This window comes from Mollisia scopiformis (assembly GCF_001500285.1).
Source record: "Mollisia scopiformis unplaced genomic scaffold LY89scaffold_13, whole genome shotgun sequence".
In the NCBI taxonomy this organism is placed as follows: domain Eukaryota; kingdom Fungi; phylum Ascomycota; class Leotiomycetes; order Helotiales; family Mollisiaceae; genus Mollisia; species Mollisia scopiformis.
In genome coordinates this window covers 684,515-708,323 of record NW_017263593.1, presented here as the reverse complement: position 1 = coordinate 708,323, position 23,809 = coordinate 684,515, and the positions used below count along the sequence as shown (strand labels likewise).

Genomic DNA, 23,809 nt, shown 5'->3' with positions numbered 1-23,809 from the left:
TTCGAAGGAAGCAGCATCGGCGCCTTCCATTCATCACCCTCGCGCCCACGCCGTGAAGGACCGAATCGTGCATGTATGCATGAGGGAAGGGGTTAATTTTATCTGCAATCCCACTCCAAGGCTCTTCCTTTACTGCGCTGCGCTCTCGCAATCTCCGAATGCAAGTAAATTTACGTTAACCTTCTTCCTGCCCTGGGCAGCACTTAAATAAAACCTTGGAAGGTTAAAATATGATATGGCACGTGATGTGATGTGATGTGATGTGAAGTGGTAGGTAGGTAAGTTTGAAACATTCCAGGTTGTGTTAGATTGAGGAAGTAGTGAGGTGGTGAGGTGGGGTATGAAACACCGGGAAAGAGGCAAGTGGCAAAAGGAAATTATGGATGGAGGTGATGGTATGTACTCAGCCTCCACAGCTACGAGGAGAGGAGAGAGGGGGGTGGTGTTGTTGCACATCGCACAATGCAACATGTCATCGGGCTGGGCCAGAATGCTATTCAGCCTTAGTTAGTGCTTCAGCCCCCAAAGTTGGGGTGCAATGTGTGCGACTCTAGTTTGCTTTAATGTTGTCAAATTATGACAGACTTTCAGTACACAACAGACTTTCGGAAGCATAATCTTGTATCGAAAGTCCTGGCTAGAGGTAGGAATTTCGCTCCTCAAAAAGTCGTGAATTTAGTTCAGCGACCACTTTACGCCCGGCTACCACGAGCGCGGCTGTAGCGTTAGAGCAGTCTTTCGTGTTTTTTGTAAATATTATAGGAGAGGAGTGTTTATATATTATGAGCGAAGTGGTGGGGTAAATTTGCAGAACGTTGTTAAAAATAATTTTCGAGCAATTTTTGCTTTAATTTCGAGCACGTAGTTCTAATTCATTTTTTAATTTTCGAGCAGTACAAATTTAAATTCACTATTTACCTAGTTTTCGAGCGTTAAATTGGTGTGAGTTATTGCTAAAGCTTAGCGGAATATAAAAAAATCTCTTGAATACGATTGACTTTTTTTAGTATAAACTATTTCTTTAGCTGTTTCCGTTCTATAAGCTGGGTTGTTGGGGCCGTGTTGTTGGAGCCAAGTTGTGAGCCGGGTTGAGAGTATTATGCGTATATGTTTTTTTGCAGATAATTCTTGGTAGTTTTAAACATTCTTGCTATAGTATGCAACTTGCATTTCGTTGTTAAAGTTATTTTTAAAAATAAGTTAAATCTTTTATTATCAATACTTATTGCTATTATTGTTCAATCTTTTAATTTTCAGGTTATTTTCGTGTATTTATATGTTTATTGTTAATATTATTATATTTGTCAACAATAAAAAACTAGCTATCTATAGCACGTCAAACTGCAAAATCATTCACTTCTTTACAATTATTCTTAATTCCATAGTAATTCACTTTTTTACAATTGCTCTCATTTTCACGGCTATCTTCCTCTTTATAGTGACTCTCCTTTTCACAGTGACTCTCCTTTTCACAGTGACTCTCCTTTTCACAGTGACTCTCCTTTTCACAGTGACTCTCCTTTTCACAGTGACTCTCCTTTTCATAATAACAACTCTACTCCTTAAATTCTAAGCCCCCCAAAAGCACTCTCCTCCCCAAAAGCAACTCTCTTCTAAACAACACATCTGTAAAAGTACTCACCTTCGCTCACTCTCTTTCCTTTCTTTAAGCACCGACTTCTATAAATACTTAATTCCCTACCAATATTTCCATGTTCATACATACTTGCCCCTATACAATTGATCACTTGCAAGAAGTCTTGATAACTGACTGGATCTTGGCAATAGAGAATCTTGCCGAGATTATTAACGGTCAATAAGTATGCTGCAGCAAGTTGCCACGCAAACTTCCATTGAGAACGGGCTTGGCAAAGTTAGAATAAATTATAATCAAACTGCGAGAAATCTGGAGTTCTGTTCAGTCACGTTAATATTAGCTTAATAGTGAATTAAGTAGACTAACTAAAGGTTGGCCAAAGCACGAATACTTGCACAGTGAATAACTCGATGTCAATGTCCTTAATAACTTCAATAATATCCATAAAAGGTGCTGACAACAGAAGGAAAACGAACGATACTCTTCTATATAAGCATCCTGACTTAGAAGGCTACAATAACAACTTTAAAAGAAGCTTTATCAATACTATTGTTCCCAAGACTAAGTGAATGTTGGGAACCATGCCAGTATTTTAATTTAAACTATTGAGTGCGTTAGCTTTACTTTTTTCTCTATTAATAATTTCAACCTAGTTATAGAGCAATTCACGTACATGAAACTTAGTGTCACTTTTGGGTTTCCACCGACACAAGTGTCACATTTTCAACATTTTGTCCGAAGAATATTAAGAGTCTATTTTTCTGTCAAACATTGATCAGAATTTTAAAAGTACTCGCTTTTACACGCACATTTTCATTCCTCAATTATTCACTCGTTTGTCTACACTTTAAAAGGACAACAATATGCCTCGCTTAAAACAACTTTTGAACACGAGAGTGTCCCACAATACAAGACAGCACTCTATGCTGTCAATGTCTCATCTTCTTGAGCAAGCACTTTCTGTATATATTGAACTTCCAAACTAGTACCCAAGTTTCCAGGCATCAAGTCCTCACATCCAGACAAAGTTTTTGTCGCAACTATTTACTATTTTTCTGCACAGGCTATAATACCATGGAACTGAAGAATCTACAAACAAATTTCTTAATAACAATGAAAAGTTCTGCTATTATCGGCCTTAATATCACAGGTTCGAATTCGGCCATGATATTGTGAACCAAAACTATGCTGTCACGGGCGACCATACGGAGGACGCGACTGTAGAGCATGTTGTTGAGGGCCGGGCTCCTGAGGGCCGGGACCATATTTGCCGTCTTGACCGCCGTCCCATTAATAGTGTCCATATGCTCGACGAGCAAGAAAGAAATCTTGAAGCTCTGGCGAACCAAGAAGTGTAGAGAAGAAGAAGAGTTGGCGGTTCGGAACCATATATTTATACGCTTTTTCACACTTTTTTCCGAATGGAAAATTTACTTACAATCCAATTCTATTCACCGTGTAAACGAATACTGTTGCAGCGATATTTATCAATATTGATACTTTTTATTTTGCACGCCAATCTCGCAGACTTATTGTGATAGAAATGCACTCTTCTTACACGTGCGGTGCGCTCTCTTGGGGATCAAGATGTTTTGGTAAGATTCTTTAGTTGCGATGTTTTGGGTACAGCGATGTGTGCTGAGTAATGGTGTGTTGTCAAGTTTGAGGGAGGAAAAGCCCCTTTTTAAGCGAAGTTTGTTTTTGGTGGGGGTTTGAGAGGATGGTGGATATTATTGGCATCTGAGTGTCGGTAGTTGGGGCTTTTGTTCTTAGCAAGAGCTACATTGATTTTGAGAATAAGACATCCGGGTTTGGAAAGGTGTGAGACTGGGTCAGGTTATTTTGGTCTCTTGAGTTTTGGCATAGAGGTGAATGTTTTCATCTTGTTATTTTCCTCGTCAATTTTACGTTTGTTGTCAACAAATCCGTTGTTACCACTTCTTTCTCAATTGGTCTCTTTATCCTTAAATAGCTTGCTCAAGTGCTTTGTTGATCTCTAACGATCGTGCAAATACTCCTCGCTCAATTGAAATTTCATAATGACAGCTACACAGCGCCGGCTCATCTTCATCCCCAGCATCTTCCATCTTGTGGTTTGGTGACCTTCAAACCAAGAACGCCCGCCAACATACGAATAAAGGTGCTGACTAGTCAGCGATTACTTTTACATTTTTCTAGAGGATAATAAAGAGGTGATTGCTCGACACAAACTTGCTTAGCACTTAGAAGCAGCTCGACACAACGTTGATTCAGTGCTAAGAGATCGAAAGGGAGGATATTCTTGGGGGGCGAAGTAGGTTTATAAAGTCTTTCGAATGGTGAAGGTAACATTTTCCTTCCGTATTTTAGTAGTAATTCACTTTGCAGCCCTAGCGGTGAATAATGAAAGCTTACGTGAATCTGCTTTTCGAGAGAGTAGACTACTAGTGGACTTTTCTCTATATAAATAGCTTCCTAAATTCTTTACAAAATTATATGCCAAGTAAAGGGAAAGCGCTCGACCAGGACGTTGGCCTTGGTGGACGATCCCGGCTCTTGCTTTTCTTGAGACTTATTCCTATAAGCTATAAACTATTGGTTATTCATGTTTAACATTGAATTTTCTGTTGTCAAGGAAGTTTGGCTTATTGTCACTCCTTGTTTGTTGTCAATAGTTTAATTGCCAAGGAAACTATCAATTATTGTGCACTTTGCTATTAAATAATAGAAAATAGCTCTGAGATCTATAACTTCTCAGAACTGTGCCCATTGTTAATAAGGGATCACATCTTTCAGATAATTTCCTGGATCTTGGAATTCGGGGCATCGGAGGAAGATGAAGACGGGAAAAGACGGGCCGGCCGGGCTATATATACTTGGGCGCCTTACAGCCTTATGTGATGGGTCCGAGAACTGAGGCGGAATGTTTATATTCACTCTTGTTGCATGATATTCAGCCTTGGTCGGTGACTCATTGGAAGACCTAGCGAGAGTTTGAGAGACGGTGGGGTATATAAACAGTTCTCTTGTCCACTTAGCAAGCCAACACTTGAGACGAACACAAAGAATGTTGCAAGGACGCAACAACACGTTCACAAACCATGATTCTGCTTTTTGCATATCTTGGTAGCTTTGGGGACTTCAAAATTCGCATTTTGTCTTCCAGAAACCTCAGTTAGTAATTAATCTGAAGCAACGTTTTTTGCTGTCAACAAACTTGTTATTGTCAATAAGCTCCACTTTATTCGACTTCACACAAGGTTATATCTCCTCAAGGCAAGACTTCAGACTTCTTCTCCCCGTGATGAGTTCCACACCCACTTCTGGCACCACACCGTCTAGGTTTCCATCATTGAATGTCTCCGACATAATGAAGAAGAAAAAGAATAGAGCGGGTGAGGCGGCCGCTCTTTTATACTTCTTGGTTGTGAGAAGAGGGAAGAAGTCTCAGCCACTTAGGCTGCGAATAGGAGGGCAAGAAGTGAATATGAGTAGTCTTGTTATTGGGGAAAGAGCGGGTGAATGGCGGCAACAACTGTGAGCTTGACTCCCCGCTAAGAACTTCTCCAGGCATATAAACATAGGATCTAACGCTTTTGGGAAAGGCGTAATCTTCTATGAAGGCTCAGTCTTCTGCCAAGGGTTGGGTGTGGTGTGAAGATGTCATTGATGGCTTTGGTTAAGTGTAGGGATATTGCCTACGAATCTTGTATAGTAGGCGGTGTAGGATTGTAAGTAAGACTGGGAAGAAGAGCCGGGCATGCGGCAACATGGAATACTATCGACCGAACATCGTTTTGAAGGACCAGATCTCCCAAAATTAGATCTTCTATCAGACTTCCATGTATTCCTTGGTCGTATCTCCGCCTGCTTATAACCGCTCCCACCTCTAGCTCTATCATTGTCCCAGCAAATCGAGTAGACTTAGGCTTAGGATCTAGAGGCATGGAATATGAAATTATCGCGGGCTTAGTAGTTTCGTAATTATTTACTGTGACGTTGGCTTTTTGTACATTTCTTAATAGTTGTCGAGATTCCTTTTAATGCTACCAATCAGTAGCTATCCATCTATTTATTATAAAAGAATACTTTAACATCTGCCAGTTATACTATAACAAAAACATCCTCTACACTCCGTGCAGTGCCAAACGAATTCAAATCCGTCATTATTGAAGTTTCCGCTACTGCGACTCCAAGTACAATATCCTCCTGCTATTTGTTGATGTGTTAATAAACTTTAATATTATTGCCGCTTTCCGTTGCAATGCGTTACTGAAATGCAAAGAAAAGAAAAGTTTTGGAGTCTAGAAATGGGTGCTGTATCGCTTTTATTTAACGAAGTGGTTTCCACATCGCAGTAATTTCTAGAGTCTTAGAACCCAAACACGTAACAGTGCCTATCACGATTAAGCATATTAACAAAGCAACGAGGATGTAGGAGAGGGTTAATTATGTCTAAATCTGAAGTAAATCTAGACGAAATAAAATATAAGACTATAAATAGTTTGCAAGTATCTCATTAATAGCTTTCAAATTCGCTAGGTAACACAATAGTAGGCTTTAATTGCTTGCTCTATATAATTAACGGTGCCAAGCTCGAATTAGAAGGGCTTTATATTGTTAAGGTCACGATTTTCTCGTCTCCGTGCATCTGTAAAAGGGCGGTAGCGCGGATATTTCTTGCAAACAGGGCAGCCTTCAACCATAGTTCTGATCACGAGGGCATTAATGACCTCTTCACAAGCTTTTTTGGCTGATTCGTACTCCTGTGCGTCATCCCGCTCTACAATCGTTTTGTATTTGATCTGAGGAAATGCCAAACGCCCAGATCGGGTTCGTGATACAACTCCCAGCGTACTATTATCATCTGGAAAACGTATTCGTTGTTTGCTACGACACAAAGACACATATGACGCAAATTCTTCTCTTTTCCAAACAACCACACTTTGGGGAAGAACTCCTGAGCCTGCTAGAAAAGCGTTTGGGATGCTATTCCAGCCCAATCTGGACGGCATTGGATGTAATATCCTTCGCGACGAAGTTTCTCAGCAGAAGATTATCGGACCAGGCACGTTTTCTCTATGCATCGAAATTGCATTCGCCTTTGCCTCGTCGAGCTGCTCTTCTAGTGTCTTGCTTTGCCCAATTCCACCGGCAGCCCATTTTCCTAGAGATCCCAGACCTAATCTTGCATACTTCTTTTTCCGTATTGTTTGTTCGGTGTTCTGCCGTACCAACTCTGCGTCTGACAACATCCGAATGCGGGCGTTCAGGTCCCGCAGTAACTGTTTCGTCTCTGCATCAATCTGGTCTCTTTGGCGATCTGTCAAGTATTTCCATTGTTTGTCTTTCGAGGATGTGACGGTTCGTCTGGGAGGTGCTGCTGTGGAAAGGTAGGATTGTCGTATGCCTCTGAGTTCAGTATTTAGTGGATGCTTCTGGCATGAAGTATGAGAACAAATACGACATTCCCAGAATGTCTCGTGCGCTGTGCGGTGGGGACCCTCGCAACCACAGAGTCTCCGTGTAGATCGAGCTTGTGCTATGGCTTCATTCGTAGAGAGTACGGCAGTTCTGAATTCAAATCTGTCTAAAACGGTCGCCGATCGCATCATAGGTTGCTCTCGCTCAGTTCCAGCAAGGCCAGGTGACCGCTCTTCTCGATGACCTTGCTTCCAAGGAAACGGACAGGAACTTCGAATGGTCCCTCGTGCAGATGGTCCGAATCGAGAAGGAGGTCCCTAGCATGATGAAGCCGGGCAAGAAAGCAATTGAGACTGTGGTGATGATACTGTATGTCAAGCGAGCTCCGTTGCCAGGACTCAATGCAGTGATGATGTTCCAAAACATCGAGAAGAGACGAATCGATTCGCTTCGACCTTGGGGTGATACGAGAAGTTTGATGACTTCAGCGCGATGCAGGTGTGTGACTTTGGGTACTATGACGAGCTGTACTGTGGCGATGATTGTCGATGGTGCTGAAGATTTGGTGAGGATAATAGATGGAGATTCCCGGTCATGATGCGTTGAGATACCTGGGTCCAATAGGTCGAGGCCTCATCCAGTGATAGAGGCGCAAGAAAGCCGATCGAGGAGCCCTCATTGACACAGTCTTGAAGAATCTCACAGATATGGAAATCTAACAATGGCACGCTCCGAGAAATTTATCTTTCTGAACCGAGCGAGGACGGTCCATCATTTGACTTCTACTCTTCTCCAAAACCAGAGAATGATACTCGGCAGCAGCAAAAGACATAAAGTCTGAGGTGTGCCCATGAGCCAATCACTCTCTCCTCTTTCTCCCTATTTCTCTGAAAAGCGGGGATCTCCTCGAGCTCCCCAGCTTCTCCATTGATTTTTGGATGTCGCCGCCAAGGAGCTCCCCAAGAGAAGAAATGTATTAACACCAACCCCCAACCCCAGATTCCCCTCCTCAACGCTCCACCAGCGCGATCCCCGCTCCACGCTCTTCGAGAACTACAACGGTGGTGGAACGCCAACGCGGACCTCGAATTCGTCGTCGTCGCCGTACGCGGGCGGGTACGGATACCCAGCATCATCGGCGAGCAATGGGTCAGTGATTCCGCAACTTTTGTCCGTCATTGGAAAGAGTTCCGTTATTCACTAGTACACGATTCCGCAACTTCTGTCCGTCTTTGGAAAGAGTTCCGTTGTTCACTAATACACGATTGCGAAACTTCTGTCAGTCATCTAAAAACACATAACTCTTTTGCTATAAATTCAAGCTAAAAGCTTCCAAGCAAGTCCCCACAACACAAACCGATAGCTAAAAGAGCTCGCCGTTACTAATTTGACTTTAGATTAGATTACCTCTTAGCTCCCAGGGCTTCCATTTTGTGGCTTTGCTTGGGGCAAAGTTGCGTGTTTTTTTGGACAACCAATTGCTGGTGGGCACGGCGGGGTACGGGAAGTGCCGTCTATTTTGTGCTTCCGTTTTACTGTCATGATGTTTGTTGTTGTCAATCTCTTCTTTTGTCAGGTGGCCCAAATCGAATATGCTCTGTTCGTAGATCATGAGAAGTGATGACCGCTTACAAAGACAAAGCATACCTCATGTACTTTGTCTTCTGAGGCGGTCAGGACGAAGCCCGGACCGTTCGTTGTAAAGCCTGTGTGATTTACTGAAGTTGTCTCGGAATCTGGCTGAATTTATAATTGTGTTCAGAGCCACGCATCAAGAAGTGAATACCCCACGGACACGAAAGGTGACCCAGAACTTCGCTTTGTGTAGGTGTTCAAGCAAGCGAATTTCAAGCCCTAAAATCGCTTATGCTCCCGATAGTACAAAGATCAAGTATACACTCGGAGAGAGGGACCTGTGAGGGAAAGGTGGCACGAGACGAGGGATTAGATGAAAGGTTTTATTATTGTTAAAGTAGATATTGACAATACGTTGGTAGTCGAAGACAACGGAACGTCTGATCGGTGATTGCTGGGTAGAATTTGGGGCACAGGAAAAAGTTCCGTTATTCACCAGCCTACATTTTTGCAATATTGATCCATTTTCAAAGAATCCATAACTCTTTCGCTATAACTTCAAATTTGCAAGGAAGTCCTCAAAAAACAGATAGATAGGCAAAAAAAAGTCCAGGCTCACCATGACTGGGTTTGGCAACTTTGGCTTTGGACCGGCTTCTAGGGAAAGACATGAAGAGCTTTAGGTTGTTGACGGATGGTGATTATCAGACATATTACTTGACAATGTACAGTAGACTTGACAAGGGTAAGAATGATGATGAGAATATGCTATTGTTTGGTCTGAAAGCAAGAGAGCGGCCTCCATCCGTACAATTGCAAGAGAAGAGGCAATTTGAATTCAAATTGCAAACAATCTCAGGCCTATACTTGAGTTTCGTACTCGTGAAAATGATCACTCATCAGGATGGCTCTCGGTAACGATCGCTTTCGCGCTCGTTTAGCCCCTTTACTGCTCGCCCATTCATCCTTATAGTCAATCCAGAGTTTAAGAAAGCAGAGATGAGAACAGAGGAGACATTGACTCTAATCAGAACAGACAAGCAAATGAGCAAAATATTTGGCATTGGAGATCAGCAACTAGGATTCATTCAAAGCGCATCCATTACTTGCTATGCAATCGTATGACATAATCGTAACACACACCTACGAACCTACACATGTTGACGTTCCAACCTACCACTCACTTCTTCCCAGCATTCTTCAACGCAAACGCCACAGCCGGAACCTCTTCATCCTCCCTCAAAATCGGCGGTTCCGGACCCACAGGCGTGATACTAAACTGATTGATCTACACCAATTAGCCCTCCTCTCGTTTCCCCTCTAATCAGCAAGAAAACTCACCTGCGTATGACTCTTCGTATAATGCTTCTTAATATGCGACCACTCGGTCGTCTCCCCAAACGCCGGCATATTCCAATACAGATTTCTCAGCCACTTATGCAAATACGGATACCCAGTCCTAATATCCCTCACATTCGTCTTGAAATGCTGCACATACACGACATCGAAACGGATAATCGTGGTATAAAGCCGAACATCAGCTTCTGTGATTTCTTTGCCGAAGTAGAAAGGGCCGTCTGTTACGGAGGAGAGGTGTTTTTCGGCGCGGTCGAGCGAGGTGAAGAGTGTGGTGACGGCTTTCTCGTAGGCGTCTTGGGTGGTCGCGAAGCCGGATTTGTAGACGCCGTTGTTGATGTCGTCGTAGGTCCATTGGTTTGTTGCTTCGATTTCGGATTGGAGGTGCGAGGGGAAGAGGTGCACGTTTTTGTATTTGGGGTCGATTATATCGTCGAACTGTGCATGCCTTGATCAGCTTTGGCGGCTAAGAGGAGAAAGGGGAGGGGAAAACAGACCTCGGTGTAGAACATCCTGATAATCTCACTACTCTCGTTACTGACGATCTTGCCTTGCTTCACATCATACAGCGTTGGAACAGTAAAGCGACCCTTGTATTCAGGATCCACCTGAAAGTAGATATCTCGCAAGTATTCATATCCTTCATGTCCCTTGATCGGATCCGGAGTTACGTTCTCACCCGGCGCATCATTATCGGTAGAAGTAGCAAATCGCCAGCCTTTCTGCTGCATATGCCAATGTACCGACGTGAAAAGGATAATATCTTCAAGACCCTTAAGTTGGCGCACAATGAGAGTTCGATGAGCCCACGGACAGGCGTAGGATACCTGTTCCGTTCATGTTAATTTCATGTGCGGCTGAGCTTAGCAGAGGGAAGATGTACGTATAAATGATACCTCCCTTTCTCAGGAGGAAACTCCCCACCCTTCTTAATCCAATTCCTGAACTGCGATTGTCCCCTCTTGAATTCTCCAGTCTTATCATTCGGGGCCACCCAACTGGTGATTTTATCTTCTGGCTGCTATTTCATCAGCTCTATTTCCCCATTACTGTCCATCAAACAACATCGCGGGGTAGCTCCTTACCATTTTCCCTATGTTGCTTGTTGAGAATCTCCTTGTTGCTGTGGCTGTGATTGAGTGTCGATTGAGATGCCCACCAATCTGCTTGGCACGAAGGAGCATTAAATAATTCGTAGAGGGGGATTGATGTTGTGTTTCTCTAAGGAGGGGTTGATTTGAAGCTGCTTGACAATTCAAACAGGGGTGCTTGCTAATGATGACGATAGTGGTTCGAGGTTGAGGACCCTAGATCGCCAGGGCTGGGCCTGCACTGCGGGGCGATTACTTAATCGTGACAAAACCTACGACGAGTTGCTGTTTGATATTGCAAATGCACGACGACATTTCGAGGAGCTGGCTTGTGATTATACACTGGAGAAGGTGGAAAGTGACGCATTTCTATTTTTCCTGCTTCGCATCGCGGTCTGTGAAAATGCAGTGTACGTTCTGTCTAGGTTCCAGAGCCATAAAAACATTGCCACCATAATAACACCAAGTCATCCATCATTCAGCCATCAAGTTTCCTTCCATGCTATGCATCCATCATGTACTTTAACGCACGTTGACCTTTACAAACGGAACCTCGACATCCTCGCCCGTCTGATCTTCGACACAGACTTCGAAGATGACTTCCTTCTGATGAGATGGAACTGGCTTCTTGGAGATGAATTCAACCAGCTCGCTAAGCTTCATTGCGTATCTGTCCTTGAGCTTGGCGGGGCCGAAGAAGCTGGCGTAGAGCAGACTGACACCTGAGCTAAGCATGGTGATATTGAGACCTTTCTTCTCGAAGAAGTCAATCAACTCTTGTAGAGTGATGTCCTCGATCTCAAAGCGATCCCAAACCTTGTCAATGGCCACCTCGCCCTCTTTGCTCATATATGTTGCCTTTGGACTAGCAATAGGTTCCGAGAAACCGAAGAATGGTAACGCCAAGTTGACGAACCCGTTCTTGTATTGCTCAATATCATCCTTGCCATCAACAACCTTATAGAATTCCAGGATCACTAATCCGGTCACCAAAGCTGTGGTAGTAGCAATGGCAGGGATAATCTTGCCAGCGATAAACTTAGTCTTGTGTCTATCGGCAAGCTCAATCTTGTAATTCTCAGCTCGAAGATTGCTCGCGGCCGTAATGAAATCGATGTGGTAGTTGGTATCGTCGTCCTTCTCGAATTCGACAGGTGTCAGCTTGAAGCCAGCCAATTGCTTTGGTGATGGAAGCTTGTCGGCAATCTGCTTCAGCTCCTCGCCATCATCAAAGCTGGAAGTATTGGCGTTTGGATCCTGATGGCCATTAGTATAGATCTCTTGTTGGATAAGGCTACTTACTGGCTCGTTGTCATCGGCCTGGATCTTGACGGCTGAGTTGGGCGAAAAGTCTGGAATGATCATGTCATCCAAAACCTTCTGAACGACAGCATCGTCCATGCCCTTAGTATTGATCCCGTAGTTGAAAGCGTGGAGATTGGCACCAGCAATGATGAAAGTCCAGTGGTATTCATTCTTTGGTTCGAACTTCAGTGGATCTGGAGCACGCTTGGGCCCTGACCAGAAAGGTTGTCCACTTGAGGATGTTGAGTCCTTGGGGAAGTTGTACAACAATTGCTGGATAGCATTGTTGTACTGCTTCTCGAATTGAAGACGGGCCCACTTTATACAGTCCTCCACGCCGAGTGGCTTGTCCTCAACCAGGTAATCCCGAATGGTCTCTAATGTCCCCTTCTCATTGCCACCTTGCTTCAAAGTCGTCTCCAGATAATTTGGCTGACTCAAGTATAAGTTGACAGTCTCAGCAGGTTTAACGAACGATGACTCGAACAATTCTCGAGCCCAAGCAATGGTGTGGTTGATGTTGTTGGGGAAACTCCTCAGGGTACACATTGGGAATGATTGCTCTGGAGGATCACGAGAACTGGAATACGACTCAGTCATTCTAGGAATGACCACTTGAGTATTGCCCTTAGTTCCCAAGGTACCGCTCTCCAGTAATGGCTTTTGGAAGAATACACATCGTTGATCGACGTAAGTACGGGCGTCAACGTTGTCCAGAGCATTGGTGACACCATCAAGGCCTTTCCAGAATGTCTCATTGAAGATGTGTTCTGTATCTGCTCCAACTCGATCTCTCAAAGTCTCAATATGGCCCTTGAGATCCGGGTTCATGGCCTGAACAGCTGCCGCAGCACATTCACTCTTCAGCTGGCCGACGTCCTTGGGACGGAATAGGAATTGACGATTCAGATTACTCTTCTCGATGGAATCCATATCCGTTACGCTAATCTTGCCTTTGGGTCCAGTTGCAAGACCAATCATAGCCCAATTCTTCAACATCTCACAACCAATCGCACCAGCGCCAACCAGAAATTGTTTGACATTAGCAAGCTTCTCTTGGTATTCTCTGCCGAAAACTGCAATTTGGCCGTCGTATCGAGAACCGAGAGGCTTACACAGCTCTTCTGATCTAGGAGAATTTTGAGGTAATGATTCCAGGGAGTCGAAGTACATCCATTGGTTGATTGGTGTGAATTTACCAGAGACAGCCTTGAGGGTTTCTTGAGCAGCAAGACCACCAAAGAAGGCAGCCATTGGACTGAGGTCACCCATAGCTTGATAACTGAGCTCAGCAAGAAGCTTCTCATCAATCTCAACATCAAGCTTCTCTTGTGCAGCAAAAGCCTTGGCGGAACCATATACAATAGCGGCATCGTCCTTGTCTTGCGGTCGAGGAAGACGTCCATGTTGCTCAGCAAATGCATGCAAGGCCTGGAATCCAATATGAAGTTGTTGAGGGCGGTCAAATTTGGCATAGTCAGATATCAAGAATTCTGGGGTCTTAAGCGCAGCAGAAATAGGCTTGAAGTCAATGAATGTTGGCATCTTGACTTGAGTGTACATGCCTCCTCGCTTGTACTGTCCAAGACCGGAGACATCCCCAATCGAGAAAGTATATGGACCCTTCACCGTGACCTTGCGAGGTTCTGCGTTGTTCAGGGCCTCCATTCCTTGTAGTTCCGTAAACGTGACAAAGTCCCCATCTTCAAGACCGTGTCTCGTCTCATCCAGAGCAGATACGAGCCCTTCCTCATCGATACCAGCAACGATTCCACTTAGTGCAGCTTCTCCTGTAGGGTCGATAACGGTGAACTTTTCGCCAAAGTCGCAAAATATAGATCCAAACAAGCCAAAGGTATCTGCCACTACCAAGTAAATTCCCTTCTTGTGTAAGTAATCTCCAATAACGATTTGGTCCTTAATAGGGGTATTGGTAAGTACGACGACTTGGTATTTGTCGAATTGTGAGAGATCCGAGGTCAAGCTGTAGCATATGGCGTTAGTGATTTATTACTAAATCTGGAGGAGATATTTTTTTTACCTCTTTGACTCGTGGATCGAGATAGGTGTGTATGCATTCAACTCTCCCACTCGAGGTGCCGTGACAGCTGCTCTTGGTTTCCCAACATCTTCGGGGTGTAAGAAGAACTGGGATGAAAGGTCTGCAATCTCGGTGGGGACGGGGTCGTAGAGGGTGAGAGACTTGACACCAGCCAGTGCAATATTCTTTGCAATCTCGACACCGAGACCTCTTAGACCAACAATGAGGACATTTGATGCACCCATACGCTTCATAGCCTCATGTCCAAGCACGTAAAGCTGTCTGCTGTATAGTGATTCATCGATTTCGTTGTTGCCCACGACCGACTCGTCTACCTGCATCTTGGTCTCCATATCAACATCTGCGGTTGCCTGCATCAAAGATTATTAGTCTAATGGTCTTTCTAATCTGCAGATGTAGGGGCTTCGAGCTTCGGAAGCTTCGAGCGCGAGGCTGAATATAGCTAAGGAGGGGTTAGAACAACGTACCGCCATGATCTTTTTTCTTGGTTGTGTATCGTCCGCGTCGGACAGCTTTCTTTTTGCCTGCTCGCCCTCTCTCTCTTGTAGTACCTGGGATGGAATGGTGGCGTTTGATCCGCGTCCCAAGTAGAGTTGTTTCTTGGGTCCTAACGTAGTCCGTCAGGCCTGGGAGCGCGGTGCGGGGAAATAGCTTTATCTGTGTCTAGTCTTCGATAGGAGGGGTGAAGTTGAAAGTCGTTCGGAGTTCGGGTTGTAGAGAATGAAAGGAGAAGTGAATGAAATCCAGTTTTTAGGTAGTTGAGAAGGCGAGCAGGCAGCTGGTTCTCAGAGCCTCAATGCACTGCACGATTCCATGGATTCGGTTGCTCTCTAAGCGTTTCTAGGATCACGTGATGTATCATAGATTTGAAATCATTTAAGTTGATCTTCTGATCTTGGAAAGATTACATTTAGCATCTTGGGGCAGGGAACCAGACATCTACATGTTACTACTACGTACACGGAGTAACTGAAATCTTCGACGATTAGTCTTGAGACTGCCTCGGTGTAGCCCGCCCCTGCTTCCTTACGCGTTCGAGAAGCTGGATAAACTTCGGAGCTGGACCCCGCCATGAAATTCTTGGACTGCAATAATTTTCCAGAAAACATCGGCAACCAGATCCCGCCGGAAGTGAATGCTTTCGAATCCTCGGTGGAAGGCCAGGGGAAGACCTTCGTGGGCTTGGAGGGTTGAGGAACATCCGATGTACGTGTAATGCAGATAGCAACCCTTGTCACAGAAGAAAAAGCATGTGCATGATGGATATTTCGAGCAAGATCTCCGATTTGCTTTGCATTGATGATCTAGCAACTTCCCATATTTTCCGCCCCTGATGGTCCCTGACCTAAGAAATTCTAAAGAGGAAGGAAAATAACGAGCTTCATCGTCGCCTGCGTGCTCTAGTTGATCTTCTGGAGTTCGACATCACTAGAACGCACGTCAGTGGCTGGACGAAGCGCTCCAAGAGAGATACACGTGGGATGTACGTACAAAATAAGGTCTGCATTGGGTGGGATGTGACCGGGGAAGCCGCTGTGCATCAATGTTAGTTCTGCAGCTACTCGGCATCGGCTTCAGAGCGTGGGGTGCAACGGATTTGGACAATTGGCTTGCAGCACCAGTTTTCCATGATATGGTCGTACAGCATATCCCGTAAGGAAATTTTGTCTCTTACCGGGCACCATATGCGTAGTCACTGCAGATAAAGGATTAGCCACGGTTTCAACATGGATGTCAAGATCTGGGATCAATTACCTGGTAATATCCAGCGTGGCCTTCTCTCCGAGCTTCATGGTAACAACTCCCTCATCCCAACCTGTTGCGAACCTATCAGCATCCTGGCCCTCGATGGGTGTGGGTTGTGTATGGGGTTGGATTACCCTTGATGACTCTGCCAACTCCGATTTGGGTTTGAAAAGCACCACGGCCGGCGGAGGAATCGAACCTGGAAAGAGTACTAAGTCAGCTTTTGTGGTACACTTGACGAGAGAGGAAGCTCGAAGAGGTCCGGAGACGTTGCCCAATGACCATGGCATGTGGAAGCAAGAACGTACTTGTTGCCCTTGTTATCAGGCTTGGAGGTGTCCTTAAGGTAGCCGGTGTACTCAATGGTGACAGTATCGTCGACTCTTGGAGAGGGGCCACTGCCTTCTTGGAGAATAGTCTTAGTAACACCCATGATTGCTGGCGTACAAGTGAAAGTGCGATTGAAGGAGGGACGAAGATGGAATGATCCTGAAAGGCGTGAAGATAGTTGAAGTTGACGTTGGGCTTGTCGTTGGGCAAAAGAAGAGAGCATGTGGAAAGAAGTGGTTTCTGGGTGGGAAGCGTGAGGTCTTTATGGTTTTGGGGCGGATGATGTCGAAGGTCGATTCTCGGTAGCTGGAAATTTACTAAAACTACCTAAAACTACCTATGGACTATCCCTCCACTTCAACGCACCGCACTCCACTCACATAACCTCGCCGACGTAGGTACTATACGCTGCCTTACCAAACCTTCCCCTCCCCTCCCATGCATCGCCATGCCATATCTTACGAGTGCTCGACGGGGATGCTGCAGACGTCCTTCCGAGTGGAAGTTGCGTCGTTCGCCCTACACCTTCTTAGTCTTAACAAGGAGCTTAAAAGCTCTTAAGGAGGTTTAATGGTGGGGCTTATTGCCCATCCCCCTCCATAGGTCTCCATAGGTCCACATCTCACACAGGTGCATCCCTCTTGGCAGGTCCAGCTCTCTCTCGCGACTCTCGATAGGTACTTCGTACATGGTGCGGTAACTGGAGGACGGTAACTGGAGGCCTGTGTGGACGAGGCGATACTTTCCGACGGACCAGATGGCTATTACGGGCTCAATGGCGGACCCGAGCTGGTGGCTATTGCCGTCTTTTGACCTGAGCCACCTTGGAAGACCTGTCGGACCCAGCAGAGGAAGTCTATGGTGTCTCGAGAAAGTGAGGGGATGCATGGCATCCATCATTCGAAATACATGGCACGCATCGGAGCACCAACAGAAAATCACAATGCTGCGAGTCTTTTTTTATCGAGACCACCTCTGCATCTCTGATGCATGCTATGCCCATGCCATGCCTACGTCAGGGATGCTCGATCGTCTCAGGGGCAGGGTCTGCTCTCCGATCAAATTTGAATCGCTGCGCTGTCTCAATGGCCAATCGACCCAAGTAGACTTTGGCAGCATACTTTTCCAGCCTGCAAAGCTAACCCCGGTTCAGTACAGTATTTCCATTCACCTCCCCGGCCTGCCCGTCGAGGTCTCCCTCTCCCTTGCTTTCCTTGTCACTTGTTACTTCCTAATCGCCTCAACCGCCAAAAAGGATCCCGAGCAGAACTTGCTTTTGGCCCGAGACCCTTTCCGTCCTCTTCCAGCACGCAGCAACAGCAGACCGTCATGGGTCACCGCTTGATCCAGCGGCGGCACAGGTCTGCCACCATCCATCGAGTCGTCCTATTTCCTGTACAGTAGTACTTCGCGGCCGGAGAACGACGACATGCGGGCGCTGCAGACCGACTGGCTTCCCTGTCCCGATGGTGGCGGGCATGCAGTTCGACGGTCCCAGATCGACCATTCGCTCGGCTGGCTGTACATATCAAGCCACACGCCGCACGCCTGGTCCAGGTCAAGTCAAAAGTTATTGTCGCCATGTCGGCGTGCATTGCTGTACCTGAAGCAACCAATTCGAGGAGACAAACTACCGACGCTATTCGACCTCGGGTCCAGTCGGGTCGCAGAAGAGCTTGCGTCTGTGTGACATGCTCCCGCAAAAAGAACCGGGACTTCGGTGTGGTCCATCTGTCCTATATCGCCGTCGAATAAGAAAATACCAGCTTCTGGCGGTTTGCGCGCGCCTGCCGTCTGGTCCTATCACCAGGGTACATGCAAATATCCGGCGCTCTCACCTCATATGATTAATCAATCGCTGCTGAGACGCACATGAGATTTATTGCTTGATTGCCTGGAAGACCGACATCTGGAGACGACCCTCCCGCGGTCACGCAAAAAGAAAAAGTAGAGAGGACGTTGCTGCATGTGTACTGTGCTGTATCTATCCCACCTGGCGGGACACAATCATGAGTCCAAGTCAATCCATTATCTGATGCGAATCGACTTAGCATCCCACTTATACCCCACGGATCGGCTGCTGCTCGACAGATTCCACGAATCATTTATCACCTGCCTGATATTGAACTATATCAAAATGTCAACCATTATTACACAACGTCTGGCTCCTCGCCCGGTTTCGATATCACGTCAAACTATAGATGTTGGTGCTGATGGTGCTGATGGTGTCGAGAACAATCTTGCAGCTTCGCATGTGCCTATCCGTTCGAAGCCTGGTTGCGCTCACACCACCGAGGAACTGACCGATCTTGCGGCCCAAAATGACGACGCGAAGCAGGCATTGCATAGGATCTCCTCATACATGAAATAGCTAGAGGGGTCGGCTGTATCATCGCCGCCAAGGAGCCCAGCACCAGCAGAGCTTTCATTGCTCGACTCGACCTTGATGATCGGACCGCCATGCTCTTGTTGACCTCCATCTGCCCGATTCTTTGTTTCATTATCCAAGTTTGTCTCCTTTTTGCCTCTCTTCAAATGTCAAAGCACAAGGGATCAAAGTTGAGGCTCGCGGCTTTAATGCTCCTAGAGCGGGGTACATTTTTCGCACAGCTAAGTGCGCTCACGTGACTCGCGTTACCAATCTGTTTTCAGAAAGGGGTGCATATTGGGCGTTTCGTTGTGTTCAGGAACCTCTAAACTTTAATTCAAGAGGCGCAACTGCCTTGAACAACCTTCCCGCTTTCTCCGGCCGCTGCCGAGTCTAGCACATTGCTCGCTTGCGAAACTGCAATTACTGGGAAAAGAATGGCATTTCGTTGCACGTTTTGCAGAGCTATAGTTATTTCCCAAGAAGACAAGCACTAGATCCGCCGACACTGCCTTCCAACCGGCCATGGATATGAACCATGGAATGAGTTCCTCCAAAGTCACCTTTTGGGGAGTATCCGAGGAACTGTTTCGAAACATGTAAGCTTTAGATGATACCGCACGTCTTATAGTTACAGCTCGGTTCTAGTCGATGGCGGGTTCTGTGGAAGGATGACGGGAATCCGGAAGATTTACGCGGCAGCCCTATTGATCAAGGTTGCACGATATCACACATGCTTTATGCTCAGCAACTTATTTTTTTCCGTCCCCCTTCAGGCCTCCATAAGCACACATTTTTGAGTGTACGTGATGGAAAAGTTAAACCGTGCTTGCGAAGCTCTCGTCCAAGCGCCGTTGATCACTGCAGGTTTCTTTCTGGATGAAAGGCCCGGCTTCATCTTTCCCGCTTCAAATTAGGAAGTTGCATTTACCCAAAATAGCTCTGGGATTCGACGAAGCCTCTTGCGTGTGCTTCGACTTCGACGGCCCTTGCTCCGAAAGCTACCACCGCCTCCCTTCAAGCCGATGTAGACGGCAGTTTTCTGTAGTGTCAACTCAACAAAATCATTACCGGCTTTTCGTATGCCTTTGACGCAGGTAGAAACCGAGTCACCCCCCTTAAACCGTATGTATGGTGTAACGTGACACAGCATCACTGTCCTTTACTCACTCACAACACTTCTGCTTCATATGTGCCATGACATTTATTGGCACACGCATCATCAGGGAACCGTCTCACTGATGAACAATTCATCCATCACAACCAGCTTGGCACAGCCAGTCAAAATATGGAGATTCGTGATGGAGATGCGCGATTTGGTCACTTATACATATGACTTATGGGAGTAACAGGCATCAAGTATCCACATTTCCTGGTATCAGAATCACACTCGGTTGTCCCACATCCTTCAAATATATTGTGTGGTACGCTACGGAGCAGGCCGGCATTCTTGTTATTGTTTTCCAAGACGCGGCCCGGGACGTAGTTTGAGATGATTCTAGCCCCACCTCTTCTTGAACCGTTGAGTTTTCTGCGGGCCGTGAGTCTCCCCGAATCATACGAGAAATGCTGAGGTTCTGGAATCGCTGGAGAGAAAGGAATGCCCTCGTGCTTGTGGCGACTGGTACTGTATTATGTTGGAAGCACTGCATTCGATAAGTCTTCTGCGCCATAGCGGCCTTTCTTAAGACTCAAAACACGAGCAGTCAACAAAGCCCGACTTTATGATTACCAATATTTTTCTCCTATTCATCACCGTCCTTTGCCTTATGCTGCGCAATTCAGACTTCAGGATGGATACCATCACCCCAAGATAGGCAGCAAATGCCATCATCCACAGTTTCGTCCTGGGCTTCGACAACGAGACCATAAGCCTGGTCAACGAGCAACGACTCTGCGAGGATCATTGACACTCTGCAATGCTCTCAACCTCTTGACAGTTGCTCAGCCATGGAGTGTCTTCAAGGTCTGGATTGCACAGGACATCGCCTGTTCCTCCAATTCAGCTTCTTGATCGCCGCCTTCTTTTCACTCTGTTAAGACTATCTCCCTCTTACAATACTCTCGGACATACCATAGCGTCACAGCTCCCAATATCCTGTCTGGGTTGACATCGCTCTCCAAAACATCAACAAGACCTCCATCAATAACTCCAACACTAGCTAAGTAACAACAAGAGGTGAATCTTGAAAACCAGAGCTGCACCAAAGGCACACCGATCTACAGCCACATTCGTGGGAGTGAAGGGAAGATATGAGTGAACAATTTCAAATGGTGACTCAGGCCCAACCCCGATATCACGCTAACTACTTCTCACAAGTATATAAACTCTTCTACGGCCTAACGCTTTTGGGAAAGAGAACATTTCCCCAAAGGGCAGAGCGATCGAATGACTAAGACTAAAGTCGCATGGAATTCTGACGTGGGATGTCAATGATCCAGAGTGGCGTCTTGGGAGGACCTGGGACGACCAGTCTTTGTGCGGTCTTAGGATGTGGGATGGTCAGGCAACGAAGAAGGTTCTTTGATGAGAAAGTTGGCTGCAGATAATCTGTTGTTATCGACAACTCCTTTTCGCTGTCCACGAAAACTTTATTGCTGCGGGCTTGCGACTCTCTTACCACCCTATATACACCCAGTGTTCTCCTCTTCTTCCCCAGGAACCTATTGCCGAAACCAACCTCAACTCATCTTCTGTTCTCCTCGCAACAGTATCCGATATCCGCAACAGCTCTACGCTGTGACAACGGTCCCTCTAAATGGTCGTCAAAGCTAGCGCCAAAGGATGACAGTGGACCTCTTTGTGTTGACTCTCTTTGATTTTCACCACTTCCTGAGTCTACAATGGATGCTAGACTGCTCCTCATCTCTTTGCATAAATGTTCTTGCATCATACCTCCTAGGACAGAACTCTCATCTTCTACTTCTGTCCCCTGCGCTCTCCTCACGCAAAATGATGTCTTGCTAGTCTGCAGACTATATTTGTGATCCAGAAGACTCTGGCTGTAGAGCTGAAGCTGATAAACAAATTATCATATGTAAAGAGGAGAATCTCCGACAGTGTCAGTCTTCTAGTGAAGATCCGCAACTAAAGTGCTGTAGTTCACCCTTTTCGTCATGGTTGAACTTCAAGCTTGAATCACAACCTGACGTTCCTTCACGTTTCCGTCTGCGAGTACATTCACCTTCTCAACCCGTCTTTACTGACTCACGCTCTCCCTTAGCCCAGATCCTTCTAAGATTACAGTATCAAAAGCTCAAAAGAAACAGGTAAGCCGGGATTGGACACGTTGAGAGGGACCGGGTAATACTTCTTTCCTACGGTGTTGGTTTGGTTCTTTGAGGGGCTGAATGAAAATGTGATAGACTATTGCATCTATTGTTAATTGCTGTCAATGTTGTGTTGTCGATGTCGATATTCTTGTTTTGTTGTTGTCAAAAATCCCGTTTTTCTATCGTTGTCCATCCACTTCCCCCTTGAGGTAATGTTCTTGTGGTGGTTGTTGTGATGAAGTTGGACATAAGGATAGTTACCAAGATCCAGGCATGGAAGGGCTTCTTGGCCCGGGGCTTCCATGAGATTGCAGACAATTTGCCGGCCAGTTCTGAAGAATGGGTGAGAGGGGAGAGAGGAGTTTTCTTATAGTAAAAGCTTGGCAATCGTTCTCTTACCGTGAATCTTGGGAGCGAGTTAACTTTCTTGCATTGAATCTAGAATTCGATAACCTCGACAAGTCGCAGACTAAAAGTGAATTGGAATCTAGAACTCGATTCCTAGATACACTATCGCAAGGCTGTGACGCTGAGTTAACTCTCTTACATTGGATTTGACTCCACCGCATTTGGAGGTTGCTTCTCGTGCATATCTTCGTTCGGGATTACCACATACTTCTTCTTCGCGAAAGGGTTCTGCCATCAATTATTCTCAATAACTCTATATAGAGCCATCTGATGCTTAGTATCCTCGCCGGAGTCTTGTTCTTCGACTGGAGGCTTTTTAGTATTTTTATTTATAACCTCTTTAGTAACGGCGTCCAATTGCTCTTACTTTCCTCTTTCTTTTATAGTTCGCTAACCATCTTTAAAGAATGATAGTATATTTTATAAAGCTTTAATTCCTTCCAAAAAAGCTTCTTTTTTTTTTATAAATTAAACCAAAAATAAAATACTTTGTATATTTATTTTAAAATTAAATTAATTATTTTCCGTGACTTTTCGTTATTGCAAGTAATAGTCTAAGATACTAAATACAAGATTTGTTTCGATTTACTTGTAAAATAATTTATTCGCGAATATATCGTTTTATTAGTAAATTATTAATCTTTAATAAATATAATAATAGTTTTATAAAGTTATATTAAGTGGTTAAAATGCCTAAAATTTGAAAATATATTATATATTGTGAGATTAAATCTTATGATTTTTTTAATATTTTAGTTAGCACTAGCGTATTATTTAATAATCCTCTATAATAGATTTTCGATTTAAATAAAACAAAACAATCGAAATAAATTATAATACTATTTTCTAAAAAAAATAATACTAAGATTTGACAATAATAACCCAATTATTATCAACAACTTAATTAACAACAATAATATTTTATAACTTTTTATAGTAAATAACGCTACAAAAAAAGCGTAGCATAATAAACTACACTAGTTTTACACAATTAAAACCGCGGCCAGGATGATACTTTAAACACCACCGCCATCCGTTCCTATGTTGGTCTCGTTTAAGGAATGTTTTTATGTGGATTATAGAGAGGCTGGAGGGGGTTTATATAGAGGGGACAGAGGACGGAGGACGGGGGCCGAGGGAAGTGAATGGAAGGCGGAGAGTGGAAAACGGAGAGCAAAGGACCAAAAAAAGTGAATTTATAGATTCACTAGCCGCGGAGAACGGTTCGGAGATTGACTCCCATGAGTCGTAGACTAAAAGTGAATTGGAATCCACAACCTGGGTCCTAGATATAC

At 45.1% G+C, this 23,809-nt stretch overlaps 5 protein-coding genes across 5 annotated transcripts; 1 reads left to right on the top strand and 4 right to left on the bottom strand.

The window, feature by feature from the left end:
* Positions 1 to 6,177: 6,177 nt before the first annotated feature.
* LY89DRAFT_719115 (uncharacterized protein) lies at positions 6,178 to 7,188 on the bottom strand (the record flags this gene model as incomplete). The annotated part of the gene is made up of 2 exons (XM_018218469.1): positions 6,178 to 6,443; positions 6,642 to 7,188. The coding sequence occupies 2 exons, from the start codon at positions 7,186 to 7,188 to the stop codon at positions 6,178 to 6,180; spliced, it is 813 nt and encodes a 270-aa protein (XP_018070742.1).
* A 2,146-nt stretch (positions 7,189 to 9,334) lies between these two features.
* On the bottom strand, positions 9,335 to 11,131 carry LY89DRAFT_617572 (putative glutathione S-transferase omega-like 2). The gene is made up of 5 exons (XM_018210806.1): positions 11,017 to 11,131; positions 10,815 to 10,949; positions 10,429 to 10,758; positions 9,917 to 10,369; positions 9,335 to 9,863 (listed from the first exon to the last, which is right to left on the bottom strand). Exons 1-5 carry the CDS (start codon positions 11,113 to 11,115, stop codon positions 9,756 to 9,758), a joined length of 1,125 nt encoding a protein of 374 aa, XP_018070741.1. The 5' UTR covers positions 11,116 to 11,131; the 3' UTR covers positions 9,335 to 9,755.
* Positions 11,132 to 11,251: 120 nt separating this feature from the next.
* Positions 11,252 to 15,275, bottom strand: LY89DRAFT_685381 (ubiquitin-activating enzyme E1). Its single transcript, XM_018215071.1, has 4 exons — positions 14,857 to 15,275; positions 14,369 to 14,739; positions 12,325 to 14,311; positions 11,252 to 12,279 (listed from the first exon to the last, which is right to left on the bottom strand). Exons 1-4 carry the CDS (start codon positions 14,860 to 14,862, stop codon positions 11,545 to 11,547), a joined length of 3,099 nt encoding a protein of 1,032 aa, XP_018070740.1. The 5' UTR covers positions 14,863 to 15,275; the 3' UTR covers positions 11,252 to 11,544.
* Positions 15,276 to 15,789: 514 nt separating this feature from the next.
* LY89DRAFT_586573 (putative FK506-binding protein 1) lies at positions 15,790 to 16,568 on the bottom strand (the record flags this gene model as incomplete). Its single annotated transcript, XM_018209376.1, has 6 exons — positions 15,790 to 15,817; positions 15,881 to 15,922; positions 16,065 to 16,085; positions 16,145 to 16,205; positions 16,270 to 16,334; positions 16,444 to 16,568. 6 exons carry the CDS (start codon positions 16,566 to 16,568, stop codon positions 15,790 to 15,792), a joined length of 342 nt encoding a protein of 113 aa, XP_018070739.1.
* Positions 16,569 to 16,824: 256 nt separating this feature from the next.
* LY89DRAFT_82571 (uncharacterized protein) lies at positions 16,825 to 17,928 on the top strand. The gene has a single exon (XM_018223434.1). It carries the CDS (start codon positions 17,223 to 17,225, stop codon positions 17,808 to 17,810), a length of 588 nt encoding a protein of 195 aa, XP_018070738.1. The 5' UTR covers positions 16,825 to 17,222; the 3' UTR covers positions 17,811 to 17,928.
* The last annotated feature ends 5,881 nt before the right edge of the window (positions 17,929 to 23,809 follow it).